This window comes from Peromyscus eremicus, chromosome 2 (assembly GCF_949786415.1).
Source record: "Peromyscus eremicus chromosome 2, PerEre_H2_v1, whole genome shotgun sequence".
Lineage (NCBI taxonomy): Eukaryota > Metazoa > Chordata > Mammalia > Rodentia > Cricetidae > Peromyscus > Peromyscus eremicus.
In genome coordinates, this window is record NC_081417.1 from 13,006,192 (window position 1) to 13,024,516 (window position 18,325).

An 18,325-nucleotide genomic window follows, 5' to 3' on the forward strand; every position below is an offset into this window, starting at 1 on the left:
AGGATATATACTTAGGGAGTCTACGTCTGTATACAACAGAGACACCTGCACGTGTATATCTGCTGTGACCCTATTTACAACAGCTAACTCATTGAGTCAGCCTAAGTGTCCAATGATTAGATATAGACAAGGTGGTATAAATCAAGAGTGATGTTTCGTTTCGCCATAAGGAACATGACTATGTCATTTGAAGTCAGTGATTGAACTGAAGATGTCAAGTTAAGTGAAGGAAGTCAGAATCTGAGAGACCAATGCGTTTGCTCTCCTGTGAAAACTTTATTTAAAGGGGAGGAAGGCGAAGGGGAGAAAGAAGGAAAGAAAGGAAGAGACAAAATGCAAGAGCAGGAGGACCATTTGGAAAAATAATGGAGGAAAGGAGAACGATGGGAAAGCCAGAGAACAGTGGATGGTAGGAGTGTGTGTAAATATATAATGTACACTGTATAAATGGATGAAAATATCATAATGAAAGCCAGTATGTTAATGAAACTGAAAAATGGTTTCGTCCTTGAAAACTGACCTCTCTCGGCTCTTTTGTCACAGCAATAAGAACTAACACATGTACTACTACTCTCTGTAACAAAATTTAACACACAGAGCCCCAAAGCTGCTGTCTAAAGATGGTTAGAGAGCAGACTAAGGCTTGCAGCCCCCTGCCTATGACATGGGCGCTCTTCCATTCCAGTGCCCCTTTCAAGGAGCCCCAACGGTGTGAAGAAAGGCGTCCTTTTCTCTTCATTTACCTTGTACTGTTAAATGATATGCAAAACTCTGTCATCTAGGGGATATGAACAACTCCAAGAATTGTCAAGACACCTCTGTGGGAAACTGGAGTAAACCATTCACCGACATGAGCCATCCTAAGTCACAACCTCCAACAGAAAACACATTAGTAATTTTAATATTTACAGACCTGAGCTTTCTTGTTCTTGCAACATCTCTTCCACATCGTTTGGATGGTCCTGGGATGCTATAAATTAGGAAAGGGGAAGTTAAAATGTCTCAAATAAGGCTTATATGGGATACCTAAAACCAGAAAGCCACAAATCCCATGACCTACCATGTTCACTCAGAGAATAAACTTATATGAACTATACTTAATGCCAAATACAAAGATAAGGCAGTTTCCAACGGCAATGAATTTATAATCCATGCTTAAAGCCGCAGAGCTACAGTCTCATGTGGCATCTCCAAATTCAGCCAGTCAGCAGTTCAAACCCTATGAGGACAGTACAGGTCAGTGCTCTTGCCGCAAAGGAGCACTGGGTCTTACCAGACTGGCTCCGACTGTCACAGTCCAGTGCTTACAGATCTACAGCACTGAAGGGATTCGGGTCCTAAAGGCCACTCAACAACACCAAGGGTCATTTGCTCTGATACTAGAAGAAAAACTAGTCAAAATAGGCTCCCTGAAAGACGAGAAATCCAGCTTGAGCATGGACATGCTTTCTACGGTCTCATGACATGCATGAAAACATGATATAGATCTTTCGCCAACTTCACAATTTAAGGATATAAAGCATGCATGCACATTGTTTTGTGATTGTTTCTTTTCCTTCCTCTTTCTTTGGTTTTGTTTGAGACAGGTCTTACTTAATAGCCCAAGCTGGCCTCATGGTAATTGTCTTGTCTCAGCCTGTCAGATTCTGGGATTATAGGTGTGAGGCACCGTGGTTTGTTGTTGTTGTTGTTGTTGGTGGTGGTGGTGGTGGTGGTGTGTGTGTGTGTTTTGACAAGTTTGCACTACATAACCCAGGGGAGTTTTGAACTAACAACCTTCCCACTTCCACTTTCTGAGTCTGAAATTACAGGTATATACCATCAAAACAAAATGCAATTCCTCTGCATATTGTGACAGAGCAATTCCATTACTTGGAATTTATATTCAGAAAATGAATATAAATAAAACACAAATAACATTATTAGCTACATGTCATGATACACTGAATAATTTAAAAATATTAATAAATAGTATTTTATGTAACTCATGATGCTGTTAGAAGAAGATTCACTCTAATTAATAAAGACTAATAAAAATCTTACCTGTCTCTTCCATATGGTAACTATCCTCAGTTTCTGAAAGAAAAAAAAAGCATTAGGTTGATATTACTACTCTTTCATAGATGGTATATGTATCTGCTATATGTCTATTTTGAATGACAATTCAGGTAATTGCAATGCTTATCAATGATTTTATTATAAAACTATCAAAATAAAGCATGGAAATAACAACTAAGTCTCTATCATTTAATCACTACTTTACACCACACATCTCATGCATTCTTACTTTACCCACCCAACAGTTCCACAGTGCTGACACACACCAAAACCTGGGGAAAAGAGAGAAGGCAATTCACGCAGTGACCCTAGGGGCTGAATGCAGGAAAGGTGCAAACCATCAGTCCATTTCACACTCCACTGTGGCATTCTGGTTACTAGCTTTGCCCCACTCTTTTCTAAAGTGGAAATGCATGTTGAAAACACAGATGAAACAAGAATAGAGGAAACTTGGTATGTTTGCAAAGCTAAAGAAGAGTATGTCTTCCTGGTTTGGTTTGGTTTTGAATTGGTTGGTGGTTGGTTGGTTTTATTTTCAGACAAGGTCTCACTTGGTGGCTATGGCTGGTGTAGAACTCTCCAGAGACCAGGCTGGCCTAGAACTCACAGAGATCCACCAGCCTCTGCCTCCTGAATGCTGGCATTAAATGCACCACCACACCTGGGTTTCTGTTTATTTTTGAAACAAGGTCTCACCATCCAGCCTGGCTTCCGACTAATGGACTGTAGACATGTGCCACCAGGCCTGCACAGAAAATGCCCGGGTCATTGAGCTCCCTTCCTCCAACAATAAAAATGCCACCCTTTGATCCTCACTGCTATAACCTTTGTGTACTTTAGACATCCTTTGACAATTCTGTCGACATACAGAATATGTTCTGATCACGTTCATCCTCTATCACCTTCTCTTAATCCTCTGTACTCTCTACAGGGCCCTTCTTTCCAACAAGGCCACTCCATCTCCCTTATCTGTTTTTTTATGATTCAATCTTTGTATATTTTATTTGACAGATCAGAAGGTGCAAATATTTTTAATCTCTAAAGACTCTCAATGATAAAACTTTTTGGTTCAAATTTAATCTGTTTTTATCAAAGATTACGATAGAAAATAAGGTTTCTTTAACTTACAGACTTCTTAGAAGTATTTCTTCCAGTCCAGAGCTGACCTCCTAGCCTTGCTAATATTAAACCCTTCCTGCTTCAAATATCAAATCCATGTGAACTGCAATTAGCAGCACCTCAATAAAAATTCTGAGCCCCTGTAAACCACTCTGAACCATCTTAGCCAAAGACAAGAGAGACAAGCATGACACCATGAAAATGGGGACATCGTTGCTGGAGCATCTTTACTCAGAAATTAGAAACCTGTTCCTACGGAATCAGGACATGAATGATGAGTTTGAACGCTGTAACCTTGTCCATCTGTCTTCTATGTGTAATGCAGCTGAAAACAGATGTACGTTCAAAAGCACTTTAGGCTGCATTTTGACACACACATAAAATATATACTATATACATTTCTGATCACTGGCGTGGATGCTGCCCACCAATGCTATCACTTTTTCTACAGAGAGTGCCTCTCTTGCTCTAAGCAGGCTTAGATGGAAATTTCTAGAAACTCTTCATATATTAGAAGCCACCTAACACTAAAGAAATTTCCCAGCATATTATGCCAGAAGTGTGTATGCTTTGCTGTTTTGTGACTTGCAGTTTTTGCAACCATTTGTTAGCTGGTTTTGTATATGGAAACACAGCCATTTTTTTACCCAATTAATTATTGTCTTAGTGCTACAAGAGCAGCTGAGAGTCCTAGCATCGACTGAATTCTCCACTGGCTGAAAACACTTGCTACTTACAAAAAATGTCTGGGGACATGTGCTATGGAAGCCACAGACTGCGCTCTGCCCAGTACAGGGAGACAGTGCTGTCTGAACAAAACCCAGGGACAGACAGCAAGTGCAGTGGTTCTCGTGACTTGAACTTCATGTATCACACAGCACCTAGGTGGTGCCACACAGGAGAGGTTTGCTAAAGCACCGCACTCACCATGATCAGAAATCCTCTTATTTATGGGTTTCCTTCAGGCTTTCAAAGAAATCGGGTATTATTTTATTTTAGAGAAAAGTCATTCACTATGGAGCATTAAGCTAAACCCTTAAAATATTTAGATAAAATTAAATATTGCTCTTAAAGGAATTTTAGGAACATTTTAACAATTACACTATAAACTATCAATTATTTTATTTATTGATTTTATGTGCATTGGTGTTTGGCCTGCATTCATGTCTGTGTGAGGACGTCGGATCCTCTGGAACTAGAGTTACAGACAGTCGTGAGCTGCCATGTGGGGGCTGGGAATTGAACTTGGATCCTCTGAAGCACTGAGCCATCTTTTCTAGCCCTCCTATCAACTATTTTAAAACAAATGTGTTCTACCTTCATGAACCGCCCCAGGTTCCAGGGCCTCAAATCTGTCATCTCCGTCAGTCACTGTGAGGAGGAAGTCCTCAACCTCTGGCTGTGGTTCTCCTGCTGGGCCCTCTGCTTCCAGCTGTGGGTCTTCAACAAGGAGAAACAGTGAGCAAGGGAAACATTAGGAGTCCACAGCAGCAGCCAACCTAGACAGGCCCATCTGCAGCCATCCCAGGAGCCTCAGCCACATTTTCCCAATCTGGCGAGTACTAGTCTGCGAGTCAACTCTCATTACAATGTGAACTCACAGAGGACAGTCACCTCATCATGTTGCTCATACTGCATACTATGCAGATAGGACCATGAGTAGTCAATGGAGGCGCTCCCAAATACTTGATGAATTAACAAATGACTTTATAATTAATAATACATACATCTCTTTTATGATCCCTGAGTCAGAAAAAAGGTCACACCAAGACCTTTCATTGAGAACTGTCAAATTCCATGTAGCAACTATAATCAACAACTTCAGTGTTTTAGTGTGGAGAGCAGCTCGCTGCCTGCTAAGCCATACTGCTGCACACAGATATACCTCACACTGTGCATCTAGACTGACCTAGCCTTAGCTATTTTAGTTAGTAGAGGTATAAAGTTCTCCACTGAATTTTTTAGGGTATACTGAGTGAACATGCTACATTATTCCATTTCAATATAGTTGAGACTGTGACCTTACCCTCAGGTTACCCCACAGTGGCTTGTACGGTTTCTAGCAGGTGATTTTTTGTAAACAACACTCCATTTGGAGAACCTGAGTGAGCTGGGCTAGGCTGTGGTTGGGCATGTGGAGTCTCAGGAGGCACGCTCCAGATACAGGCTCTTTACATCAGCTGTCTGAGTGTAGACAAACTACATACTCCATGCCTGAGATTCCCTTCCATAAAAATGGAATAATAATTATCTATTCAGAGTATTAGTAGGAGGATGAAAATACTTAGGAATATTCCTGGCCCATCATAAGTCTCTAGTGTGGTCATTACCATTACAATTACTATAGAAACAACAAGATTCTCTCTGCTGCTATTAGACTGCCCCCACGACCACAAGGAGCCCTTTTTAGTGATTCTGCGTACTGCGGCATGGTGATGCTCAGTTTCACTGAATCATATAGACCCATTTGTGCAGATACTTTATAGAAGGTGCCCTTATCTGCAGTCTTGCTTTCTGAAATTTTATGTCTCTGGGGCCAATCACAATATGAAACCTTAAAATTCCAGTAATAAATAGTTCATATATCTTTAAATATTTTCAATTCCTAGTAATGAAATCCTTCTTCATCTCTCTCCATCCCCTCTGCAATATGAATCACTCTTTGGTCCAGGCTCATCAACACCGTATACTCAACCTGCCCATTAGTCACCTACCAGGCAAGCATCATCAGATTTAGTGGCACAGTTATTTATGATACAGGAACCCTTACTTAATGTAAAAATGGCTCCAAACACAAGAATAGTGATGTCGGCCATGCCAAGGAATAATACTCATACTTTTTTTTTATAATTGATTTTTTTTAAAAGAAAGAAAATTACATTTGAGGTAGCTACAAAATCTTCACACTGAGAAAAAAAAGTGCTAATTTTGCCACTGCACCTCACACAGCAGACATCACAGCCACGGTATGTGATACAGTGGGTGTGGAGGTCAGTACCATTTTTGCGTTCACAGACCCCAACGACTGATTCTCAGAGCCATAGGGGTGCAAAGGATCGGCCTCCCATCCTTACATCATCAACTGCGCTGGAGTTTCTCCTCCTTTCAGACCTGCCATCCACAAAACCACCACCAAATCCAACTGCTACCGGGAACTATGACTGTCCACTGAGTGAGGGACAGCCCTCTTTCCAGTGCTGTTGAGTGGATGCGCCATTGTTTCCGGCAGCAAGCCCTGTCCAAGTTGCTCTCAACACACGTTCTGACTCCTGTGCCTTAGCTTCCTCTGCCGCCTCCCGTCACGGCCCTGCAGTGGCATTCACTAGGTCTGCTTCTGTTCTCTCCACTCTGTGCTGGGTGTGGCCTTATCAGTTCTGCCTTTTCAGGTTCAGTCTCTGCCTCTCGCTCAACTTGCTGTCGCTGTCTCCTGAAACAATTCCAGCTCATGTATCACAGGGCCTTTGCATGGGCTGTATCATCTGCTTGTGTGTGTTTCTCATTCCTACCCCATCTTCAAATCTCATCAGACTGACTGCGCATGACCTTCCGGGGCCTGTAAGCGCCATTGCTACCCTGCATCTGCCATGAATTAGCTGTGTGGTTTGAGCAACGTCCCTCGCGTTTCAGAGTTGGATAGTAGCATCAGCCACACAGGGAAAGTGCGACAGCACAGAGAGCTGGCAGTGCCCAGTGTAGTGAGCCCCAGCATGTGCTCTCTTTTCCTCACCACAGACAAAATTATCAACAAAGTACAAAAAGCTCAAGTAAGAGCAACTGGCATGGGGAAGGGCGGATGGGAGCTGTGAGGCTCTGCAGTGGAGAAGAAAGCCTTCAGTGCTAGGCACAGCTGCAGCCGGAGTCACCCAAGGCATACCCAAACGGAGCTGTGCTGTGTGCAACTGGGTACAGGAAGACTTTAGACAAGTCACTGGTGGCATTGCCAGGAGCAGAAGAGCAACAATAAATGATGTCTGAAGCCATGGACCATCCACGTAACTGTCTATGGAGAAAGCCTCTTTAAGGCTATAAAACAGAAGCAAGAAGGCGCAGCAGGGGCTCAGCTCTAGGGTTCTTTCCTCTTCTGGTTAGCTGTTCACCTTAGCCACTGGGCCGTGGACAAACAGCTGCTGCACCTCCCCATGCCTCTGCAAGCCCGTCATCTTGACTTCATACTTGGTCTCTCTGCTGCACACAGGCATGCTCCTGCCTATTCTTCAGACTGTAGGCAGGACAAACTGTACTCCTATACACCTCCCAGCAGCTTCAACTCCTCTTCAAATCAAGCGTCCTTTTCTATCCTCATTCTCTACCCATGCGTCTTAAGTGCCAGCCATTCTATCTTCGCATTCTTGTTGTCCTTGGGCCTCTAATTACAACAATGGCCAGGCGAAGCGCTGTCTGCTCTAAGAGGCAATGCATTCTTTCCAGCGAGCTTCTGCGTCCTCAGCCTGGCAAGCCTCACTGAGTACCCTGGGAGTCACCAGGGCAATCCTCAGCTTATCACACCGAATTCAGTACTTAAATTTCATCTCCCCTGTGCCTGAACTGGGTTACAGGGGTGGGCAGGGAGACCTGCAGTCTATGTGTGCTATGGGGAGAAATGCACTCAAGTGACATAGCCTGCAATGAATTATAAGGGACAACCCTCCCTACATTCCCAGCAGCCACCAGCAGCATTCAGTCAAACTGTGAGGTGTTATTTTCATGAGATAATGCTTCTTCCCTTTAGGCTTTCCTAGGATCTCACTAAGACAACAGGATACCAGGGTACCAATGTCCCGCCCCTTCATAACCCCGACATAATTTACATTCTGGGGTCATGCTGCGTGCTTTTATCAGGAGGTCTTTCTAGTAGTATCCCTACGAAATTCTGGCACACCAAATGCTTGATTATCATTCAATATTCTCGACACAGAATGCAGCACAAGAAACCAGAGCCAAGCCCTGGGAGGTTACTTCCTGGTCTCTGACAGCATGACCTATAAAACTGTGCCTCATGTTTTGCTTGGGTAATCAGCAAACATCAAGAAAACTTGAGAAAGAAAGATTGTTCTGGTGGGTCAGGATCACTCCTGATGGCTGAAGAGCTCCTGAAGGTAGGTTACTCTTGAAGATTAAGATACTTCCTGAGGGTGAAGCACTCCTCCTCAGAATGGAGGACGGCTCATGAAGGCAGAGGACTGTGACAAGACAAGCAGCCAGGCTCACTGGTCTGTGTTGGTCACTGTTCTGACTCCCCAGACTCACTGGCCTGTGATGGTCACTGTTCTGACTCCCCAGACTCACTGGCCTGTGATGGTCACTGTTCTGACTCCCCAGACTCACTGGCCTGTGATGGTCGCTGTTCTGACTCCCCAGACTCACTGGCCTGTGTTGGTCGCTCCACTCTACTCTCCTGTTTATTCCTGATGGAACATCAGCCTTGAATTATTTATTTTCACTTATTCCTATGATTTTAAAATTAAATATGTTCATAAAACTCCTCCGCAGTGAGGTGGGATTTTGAAAAGCATGTCCAGTGTGTCCCCCCCCAATAGTAGTTGATCTATAATTACTCTGAATGGAGTTATAGAAACTCAACTATTTTAGTAATTTGTGCGAAACAGAATTAAAATCATACCATATTCTGTGTGTACTGATTCCTGGAGAAGAGACTGAATTTGTTCTTTTACTTCATCTTCAGCATTCTGGACTTCTAAAATAATTACAAAACATAACAAAGTAACACTCGAGTATTAATGGGAAATTCCAGCAGTTAGATATGGCATTAGCACACATAACAAGATGACTACACTTGGCTAAGAGCTGTGTATTTCTTCCATTTCCATATGCCATTTGCTCCCCTACTTCGTCAAACATAGGAGATACTTAAAATTGGCCTTAATTGCTCAGCAGATGTAAATACTTTCAAAGGGACTTTTAAAGAAGAAACTAATCCAGCCATAGACTTTTTTTTCCTTTAAAAAAATGGTCTAAGAGCAAATGCTTTCAGTTTCCATAAAATGCCATTCATGTTAGAAGAAGGCAAGGACTAAGGTTTCACAAAAAGGGGTACTGGAAAAGACCGAATTCCACACAGACTAAACAAGGTGATAAGCACCTGCACTCCTGACAAGTCAGGAGGAAGACACCGTTGGTGGAGTAAGGACCAGAGTGAGGAGAGCTGGCCGACCCACAATCCCAAGTGTGAGTGATAAGGAACACCCTGTCAGCTTCAGAAACATGTATCTGAAAGTCAGACCCCCAGGCTCAGATAAGTAGGACTTAGAAAAGTGGATGTTAATGATGACATTCAACAACACCGTTGTCCTTCTCAGACTGTAAGGTAGATATACCCCCAACGTCACACAACAAACAAGCTGTTGCTACAAGGACACTGTGCGGGTTTGATCTAACCTAGACCTCATATTGGAATCATCGGTGCTGCGTGTGAGAAATGCCGAGGACAGGACTTACATCAAAGTACAGCTCCCCAAGTGACAGAATAAATTCACGCAGGGGAAAAAGTTTAACACGTGTTACGCTAATTGCTTAATAAAACATTTCTAAAGCATAAAGATGTTTTTATTTGTTTCACTGGTGATCCACATATATATCCTGACATAATTATACAAGTCCCTAGTCTCTACCCTTCTTCCATTGCCTCCCAGTGTTGGTGACAGTCTCCTCACTGGGGCCCATTCCACGCGTGCAGAGAAAAGCATCCAATGGGATCACACGAAGAGTTCTAGTGTGAGTGAGGTGGGGTGTGCTCTTCACTGACTTCCTAGACAGGAAAGCCCAAGTGGCACAGATTGAGAACTACAAAGCGGGCCCCACACTTTCCCAAACTCATGTGTTACCAGCCCCGGTTCTGAATTCAGTCAGTACTCTCTGCCTCCTCATTTCTGCTTCTATACACGTCTTTCTTCTTCCGTGGAGATGGTGCAGAGGCAGAAGCTAGACTACAACGGGTTAAAGCATGAACAAAAAGTAAAGCAAAAGGGTGATTCTACGGAGTGTGTTCTTTCAAAAGTGTGGTTACTACCGTGAACACAAGGGCTGGGGCTGACGGGAGTCAAAGGCGTTATTTTACTGAGAGATAAATTCTGTACTTGCCAAACAGATGGAAGCAGCCAGAGAAGGAAAAAAGAACTAAAGTCTCAACAAGAGAAGGACTGAGAGAGCAGAATGCAATCTGAAAACACTCCCAAAAGGCTGAGGAGAATGACGGCTAGCAAAGAATCATATTAACAACAAAGAATGGGAGGCACATGGCATATCTCAGATCCAGTACTCACTTAAAAATCAGGGTTTTTTTATTACAAATAATATTTAGAACAAAGTAAAATATTAAGTGTCAAATTCAAATATTTAATTTAAAAACCTTTACAAAAAGCAGTATGGATTCTGGAGCCATATACCAATTCCATAGGTGTGCAAAGGAGACAATAAATTCTCCTAGAGTTCTGAAATGAACAAATAACAAAACTTAAAACTAATATACTCTTCCTTGAAGGAATGAAGCAAAGAAAATCAAATAGATCAGCACAATTTGGGCTGTAAATGGTTTCCAATAAACACGTCATATCTAGCACTTCCAATAGGGGGCGCAATGAAACCACGAATTTTCTTAAGTATTCCAAGAAAGACAAGTACTGAAGCTAATTGCAATCTATAATTATCATACCACAAGCAGAAAATGGTGGTAATAGATTAAAATTTTATTCACCAATTTATTAAAATACCGCAACATTTCCAAACTATGAGTCAAAGTCCCTTTATGGAAACACTACGACCTGATCTATGATGCCACAGGAGGCAATCAGCATGACAAAAGTCTAGGGAGGCTGTCGGTGTAGACAAGGCTCATTATCCCTGCTGGATCCATAGATGCGGCTGATGATGACTAGGTTGTGTACAGGCTGTGTCAGTTTTTACTTGGAATGTAGTGTGGTAGGAGTGGGGAATTAGGGTCAAGACACACTTAGCTTCTGCTGTTCCTAACTGTACGGTCTTGGGCAACACACAACCGTTGACCCCTTGGAATCTGGATTACAAATTAAAACAACCATGCATACGTTTTCATTACGAAATTACTATAATTTCAGAAGAAGAAGTTGTAGCTCATTTTATAAACAATGTGAACAACATGGCGGCTTAACTGTAGATACCTGCCGGCTAGGCCAGCTTGGATCTTCAGGGACACTTACCTGCCCCCTCGAGAGCCTGCTCCTCCAGCTCAGCCGGTGCCTTGGCCTCCTCCGGTGGGAATGTCTTCTCTGAAGTAGATCTTTCTTTAAGTCCTGCATTTTTTTATTCACAGTATTAACTGATGCTTCTTTAAAAATCATTTTTACATATTAAATCAGGAGAGTTAACTCTCAAACATTTGACTAGTGGCACAAGGAATTCACACTTTCCCGTACTGTGTTTAAAACTCACAAGGGACTTCCGTTATTTGACTTTTTAAAGGGCATTCATGAATAACATATAACCACATCTAAACCTGCCAAAAGAAGTTCCATTCCGTTTGAGTCCAAGCCCCTCTCCACGTTAAGAGGGTAAGTACTTCCTAAAGAAGCATTAAAACACTCCTGAATCTGAGCCCCTGCACATTCCAGACCTGAATTTCCCTGTAGTGTTTGATCCTTCTGGGAATACTAGAGTTTTAAATAAATCACACAGACCTCACTATTTACAATTTTCTTGAAGAACCACCTATAAGTAACCATATTGGTTTTTGTTTTTGTTTTTCTGGAGCTCACACATATCCAAAAGTCCCTTGTTTAAAAAGTAAGGAAAATAAGGCAGAGGAACAAGTTAACATAAAAACTGATTTTAAAGCCGAATAATTGCTAAGTTAGTGCTTTGATGTTTTACACGTCGAACATTAGGTAAAACTTTAATTAAGCCCACCTGTTTAGGATGAAGAGCTTACAACAGCTCACATCTACTTGAAATATAGGGTGGAAACTAGCCTGCTTTCTCATTTAAATAACCTGCCCTTTCACCTCCCACCTGACAGTCTATCAGGAACCGTAAGTTGTGCTAAATCAGTGACGAAAAACTTTAGTCTGTAGACTCCAGGAATTTGTCTTTGCACTCAGTTGGCCCCAGCAATTGCTACAGCAATGCCTGCTGAAGGGCTAGAGCATGCCGTGGGGTTCCCCCCCCCCCCACTAGCCCACTGCTGCAGAGGCTCGGGGCAGGGCCGGAGGTGGGCACAGGGATGTGGGGGAGGAAGGAGGAGTGCGTCCATCTTGCTCTTCCTATTCCTGCAGTGCCCACCATTTCTGTATTATAGGTAGTCTCCCGGGGTGGTACCGGTGTGTGCCAGGTGTCCTTGGACAGTTACATTCTCAGAAGTGTCTCAGTGATAAAAGGTTACCACCTCATTCTTCACTAACATACACTCCACTAGCTTCCAAACCGGCCTTCATTTGTGCACTGAGCGATGAAATCGTCCCCATCAAACGGCAGATTCAACTGCCCATTCTTACCAAATTCGAAAAGTCCATTTCATTTGAAAAAGAAACGCTGTAAGGGTTTGAAAGTTACCAGTAGACGTTCATGAAAGAGCCAACTTTCTGTAACATAACTAGGAGTCATTTGTCTTTATAATCCAAAGGATGAAAAACAGAAAATGTAACAAGAGACAGGAAAAGGATCCAGCAGGAAAATACTGCTCATTTCTACCCAAAGTACCAGTCAAATGCCATACCTGGTCAAATGCCATAGCTGGTCAGCACTATATCCAGAAATGACATTAGCACAAATAAGCTTTATTATAAACTTCGAAGCAGTGAAAGACCATATTTACACATCTCCTTCACTGGGCCCCTATAAACCTTCAACATTTAACAACACGAGCCACACTGAAATGGCTTTAACAACCCAGGGAGAAGCACTGGCCCTGTACACTGCGGACTCGATCTTCCGCTTCACAAAACCAGAAACATAAATAACACGGGACCAACTCAGAGCCAAAGGAAAGGGTTCTTGTCTGTCTGTTTTTGTTAAAGCTGGGTTCATTTACTGAGAAGTACTAATGACGAAGGATTAGGCTGGAACTGCAATGAACATTTAGTTATATTCTGAAATGTCGTGAGTCTGTTGTTTAGTCTGCATACAACAAAACCATAGTTCACGCAGGCTTGAGGAAGATTTGCCTCTCACTGAACAAGTAGGGCAGAAGCAAGCTCGCTCTCAGCCCCCACCTTAGCCTCCGGCAGCAAGCGCGCTCCCAGCGGGAAGCCTCTTCCAGACAAGATATCTAGAAGCAAAAGGACCGCCAGCTCTGCTGTGAGTCTTGAGGAACTCTCCCTCAGACAGTGGACCCCACTGCAGCTGCGCACCATCACTGTCTAGATTTGAATGTGCCAGGCTCTAACAATGGTCAGATAGGACTGAAAAGTTTCCTTACAACACCTTGACTGTTGTTCTGTAGACTCACTAGACAAGTTAGGAAACTTTAAAATTTATGTTTATTAATAACTGTTTCTCTCATTTTAATTAAAAATGCAAGAAGCCATCAAAAGTAAATGAAGCCATCATTTAAACCATTCATAGCACCCTTGACCACTGGACCCAATTTTCCTGGGCCCACTATTTACCTACTCTACTTTATTCTTTGCTACCCAACAATACCTGACCAGAATGAGGACAAAAATAATATATTTATCTCCATAAATATGTAATAGTTTCATACTTACCAAATGGCATATATAGATTCATTAAACAAATATCTATCAGTTGTTAATGTGCAGAACTCTTCCATAGAAAGTGAATGTTCGAAATACAAGCCCTCCAGGAGAGTGTGTGTAGTGCAAGCCCTCCAGGAGAGTGTGTGTAGTGCAAGCCCTCCAGGAGAGTGTGCAATACAGGCCCTCCAGGAGAGTGTGCAATACAAGCCCTCCAGGAGAAGGGACAAGTGGAAACATAGGAAACAGAAACTGTTGAGGTTAGGAGGTGAGCAGATGTTACGGAGCAGATGTGGGTAAGAGGGCAACGTCAGGGAAAGGCTCAGCGACTAGACCTCAATGGACTTCCAAAGGTCAGAGGGGCAGGGCCAGGAGCTACACTGCAGTCCTCAGGCAACAGAAGAGCAAGCTTAGACGCTTGAGTCATGGGACAGGGAAGGAAGGCAGGGTTTAAACACAGCAAATGCCCTAGGACACTATGTCTCTTGGGTCCAAGTGGAAGGAATCACCTTTCCTAAGAATTACACTGCCCCTCAGGATCGAGAAGGGTTAGACCTAGGACCTCTAAGATACCAAAAGCCACAGACACTCAAGTCCCTTATGGAAAATGGGACACTTCCTCCTGCATACTTCCCATCATCTCTGGGTTATTACTAACCACACCTTAACACAACAGAGATACTACATACATTTAAAAAATATATTCAGCCTTCAGTTTACTAACACTATGGCATAGATGCTGATGGAAATTCTGATCTTACCCTCCAGGTCCCTCCAGCTAAGGTGACTTGTGAAGAGTTGGGGCACAGACAGCAGCTGCCCCACATGCTGACGTCCTAACAGTATAAATCAATACATCCCAAGAACAAGGCTGACAAGCACAATACCTGACAGATATTCTGAGAACTCAATACTCCAAAATGGCACACATGCTAATCAAGCATGCTAGATTTTCTCCTTGTTCCTGCCTTGTAGAATCAGTAAACGTGCATTTTAGTGAGTACACCAATGGTTTCAGAACTAAGGGAGATTCTCAGGCCACCAGAAGCAAAAGCTACCCCTGATAAAAATAGGGGACCTCTTATTCAAGGGATCTTTACTAGACCCAGGATAGACAAAATTCAGAAAGAGGAAATGCATGTCACAAAAAGGTTCCTAACAGAATGGATTCAGGACCAGAATGAGACTCCGCAAGGCTTGGACAGAGGGGACTCTCTTAACATCATGGAAAGCATCATGGAACTAAAGGAGAGGCAACCACCCAGTGTGGAGGAGCTCTGATGTCTGAATTAAGTGGGGGTGCACTTGGATCTCACCTCTAGCAACTGGTCCCAGACACATAAGAAAAAGGAAAAACAGCATCCCTTAAGATTTTTAAAGACAGATCACTTAAACCCAGTAAAATTGTGGCTTTTTGCACCAATTTACTTTTTCACTTATTCAAAAAAGGAATCTACCCTACCCCTTGCATACAGCAATAGGAACAACTAAAAAATGCAGTTACTGGAGAATTTGCTTGGTTTTCCTTTTTAAAAAACTAACACTTTTCTCTTCTAAAAGTCTCCAACGGTGTTAAAATACCTAACAATTTTCAGCTCCCCTACTGTGTATATTCCCTTATTCTGCAAGCAAACCCTGGCTAGAGGCTGTTGGTTACTGGCCAGGTGCTGTGTCAATCAGTCTGAGAGCAAGGAGGAAGCAGGTGCTGGACATGGTGGCTGTGGCACGGAGCCCTGGGGTGCAGCTGTGCCAGCTGAGCTGGTCCCACAGGAGGGCCTTCTCAGCAGAGGGAACAGGAGCCACAGGAGCCACAGGAGCCACAGGAGCCATAGGAGCGGTAGCTGTCTATCCCAGCCCTTCATGACTGCACAGCATTTCACTATGCGGACTCCACCCACCCAAGGCTCCAGGCTCTGCCACACTGCAGATTCCTGGGAGTGTGTGACGAGTGAGTCAGTGAGCGGGAAGTGCTGCCACAGCGTCCTTCAGTGGATGGTTGGAAAATACCACTATCACAAAACAAAAGCTTATTTAAATAGAGCTCACACATGTAAAGCTTCTGCAGAAAGTGGTATCCATGAAAAAAATTGAAGCAATCAAAATTAAAAATCAAGCGTATGTGGTTATGTCCTTGGACAAAATGAAAGGGTGAGGACATGTGACCGCAGTTTACTGAGGATTTTCTTTCTGATTTTTCACGATGGCTGGGGTAGCGGCGCACGCTATAATCTCAGGTTAAGGTTAGATCAGAAGGCTGCAAAATCAAGGGCAGCCTGAGGCACAGTGAAGGTGACGGCCAACAAGGTAACTTAGTGAGAGTCTGTCCCAAATAAGAACAAAAAGAACTAAAAACTGGCCTTTGTCAAGCACGTGTAAGGTCCTGCAATCAATCCCCCATAGCTTGAAAAAAAAAGAAAGAAATGTTTGTGAAAATATGTCTGCCATGTAATACTCACCCTTCAGTTTCCTAAGAACAAAAATGTTCTCTTTGAATAGAGCAGGGAAAATGGAAACACACAACAGAGCAAACCTGGTTGTACTGATCATTGCACTGACATTCTCTTACATTCTTTCACTGTCTAAACTGCTGCAAGGCAAGGGTGAGGACGGGATCTCTGTCCGATGGCTTCTTACAGTAAAATATCCATTCTGGCCAGTGCTGTTCAACTCTCTGTATTGGGGCAGAGGCAAAGGAAGGAGGCAAGAACTGGAAACCAACCCAGAGCCTGCTGCTTGTAGTACACTGGAAGGGCGGTGTGGAACCATGGTCTGCCGAGAGCCTCGCCTGCTTCCCTCGGTGAGAGGAACTTCCTTCCCAGGAAGTAGTGTCCCTTCACCCCTGCTATAACCGTGGGTACTGCACACAGGACAGGTCTCATCAACTGGGACAGTCCTAGCCCCCATCCATAATAATGCACCTGACCGGAAGTACACGTGAGCCTGTCTGAGAAGGAAAACAATAATCAGGAAGGGCCAGAGATGGACACTGAGGCCCAAGGTTTTAGGAGCTAGATCTAGAACATCCACCAAGCTCATACTCGTAGACCTCACAGTGGTATGAGACATCAAAGCTTTCTATGTAAGCTACCTGGAATGGACTTACCACAGGTCACCAAGAGAATCCAGAAGAACAGTCCTAAGTAACAGCAAACACCCAAATATGGTCCCACTTCCTGAAGCACAGTAACGAATAGCCTTTTCATGGTAACACAGTAACTGACCCACGCCTAACCAGGCGTTAGTGATTGAATCTGTTTTCACTGACAACCCCTAATGTGTATAAAGTTGCGTGGTGGAAAAATGTGTTCTGGGTACAAAACTGAGATTCTTTTTTACACGGCTGACCGGAGGTCTCCACTGTACCATACAATTGGGATAATTTACTTCACTTTACTATTCTTCTTTCAAATCCTGTTTCCTTACTGCAGTTACAGCATGTAGGGAGCTGAACATTCTCAGGCCTCACACACGTGGCATTCATTAGTATTTTCTCTTCCCCTCTTGAGCTCAGGAGAAAATACGGATCCAGCTGAACTCTTCTTTTTTTTTTTTTTTTTTTTTTTTTTTTTTTTTTTTTTTTTTTTTTTTTGATTTTTCGAGACAGGGTTTCTCTGTGTAGCTTTGCGCCTTTCCTGGAACTCACTTGGTAGCCCAGGCTGGCCTCGAACTCACAGAGATCCGCCTGGCTCTGCCTCCCAAGTGCTGGGATTAAAGGCGTGCGCCACCACCGCCCGGCCAGCTGAACTCTTTATGGAGGCACTTGTCTCACGGTCTGTTGACAGGAGGAGGAATGGTAGCCACTGCTCCCATACCTCTCACTTGAGCCCCCCGCTGAGATTCCAGGGGTCCACCAAACATCAGTGTCCTGCAGAGAAAGAACCGGAGGAGCCAAGAGTGTCAGTTGCTCACACATGTGCAGCCTCCAGTGGGTCTCACAGCCACTCTGACACTGGGGTCACAACCAACCAACAAGGAAAATGACCACTGTCAACATGTATATTATGGTAAATTTAATCCACGGCATCAATTTTGAGAAGATTTCCGAAGGGCATTAGCAGATGATGAAATAGATGAGAAGACCCGCCCAGCATATGGAAAGTGACTACAGTTAACGTAATAAAACCATACTTGTTTACTGCCTTTCTCTTGTTCATTGGAAACACCTAAAGGGGTTCTTATGCCCACAGCAATCAGTCTGCTGAGGTTAAAAATCTACGAGGAAAGTAGATCCTAGCAAAGCAGGTTCTCTGTGATTCTAGAATTCACTCAGCTCTGCAGAGTAAAACAAGCAGTTATGCTTACTGGTTTGTGTTTGATTAGACGACGGAAAATAACCACAAAGTAAAATGAAAAAAAACGATTACAGGTGACGTTAGACCTGATGAGATTCACGGAGGACACCATCCGCAAGCCAAGTGTCAATGCTGCAATGCTCCGGGAGAATGTCATCTGGATGTTAGATAAGG

General features: G+C 43.4%; 1 protein-coding gene across 1 annotated transcript in view; it reads right to left on the reverse strand.

Moving 5' to 3' along the window:
• Asph (aspartate beta-hydroxylase) overlaps positions 1 to 18,325 on the reverse strand; it is a 212,872-nt gene that overhangs the window by 131,345 nt on the left and 63,202 nt on the right. Inside the window, exons 4-8 of the mRNA XM_059253835.1 lie at positions 11,370 to 11,462; positions 8,798 to 8,872; positions 4,495 to 4,617; positions 2,044 to 2,076; positions 914 to 970 (exon numbers count right to left, since the gene is read on the reverse strand). Coding sequence (XP_059109818.1) covers positions 914 to 970; positions 2,044 to 2,076; positions 4,495 to 4,617; positions 8,798 to 8,872; positions 11,370 to 11,462 — 381 coding nt within the window. The remainder of the gene's footprint in view (positions 1 to 913; positions 971 to 2,043; positions 2,077 to 4,494; positions 4,618 to 8,797; positions 8,873 to 11,369; positions 11,463 to 18,325) is intronic.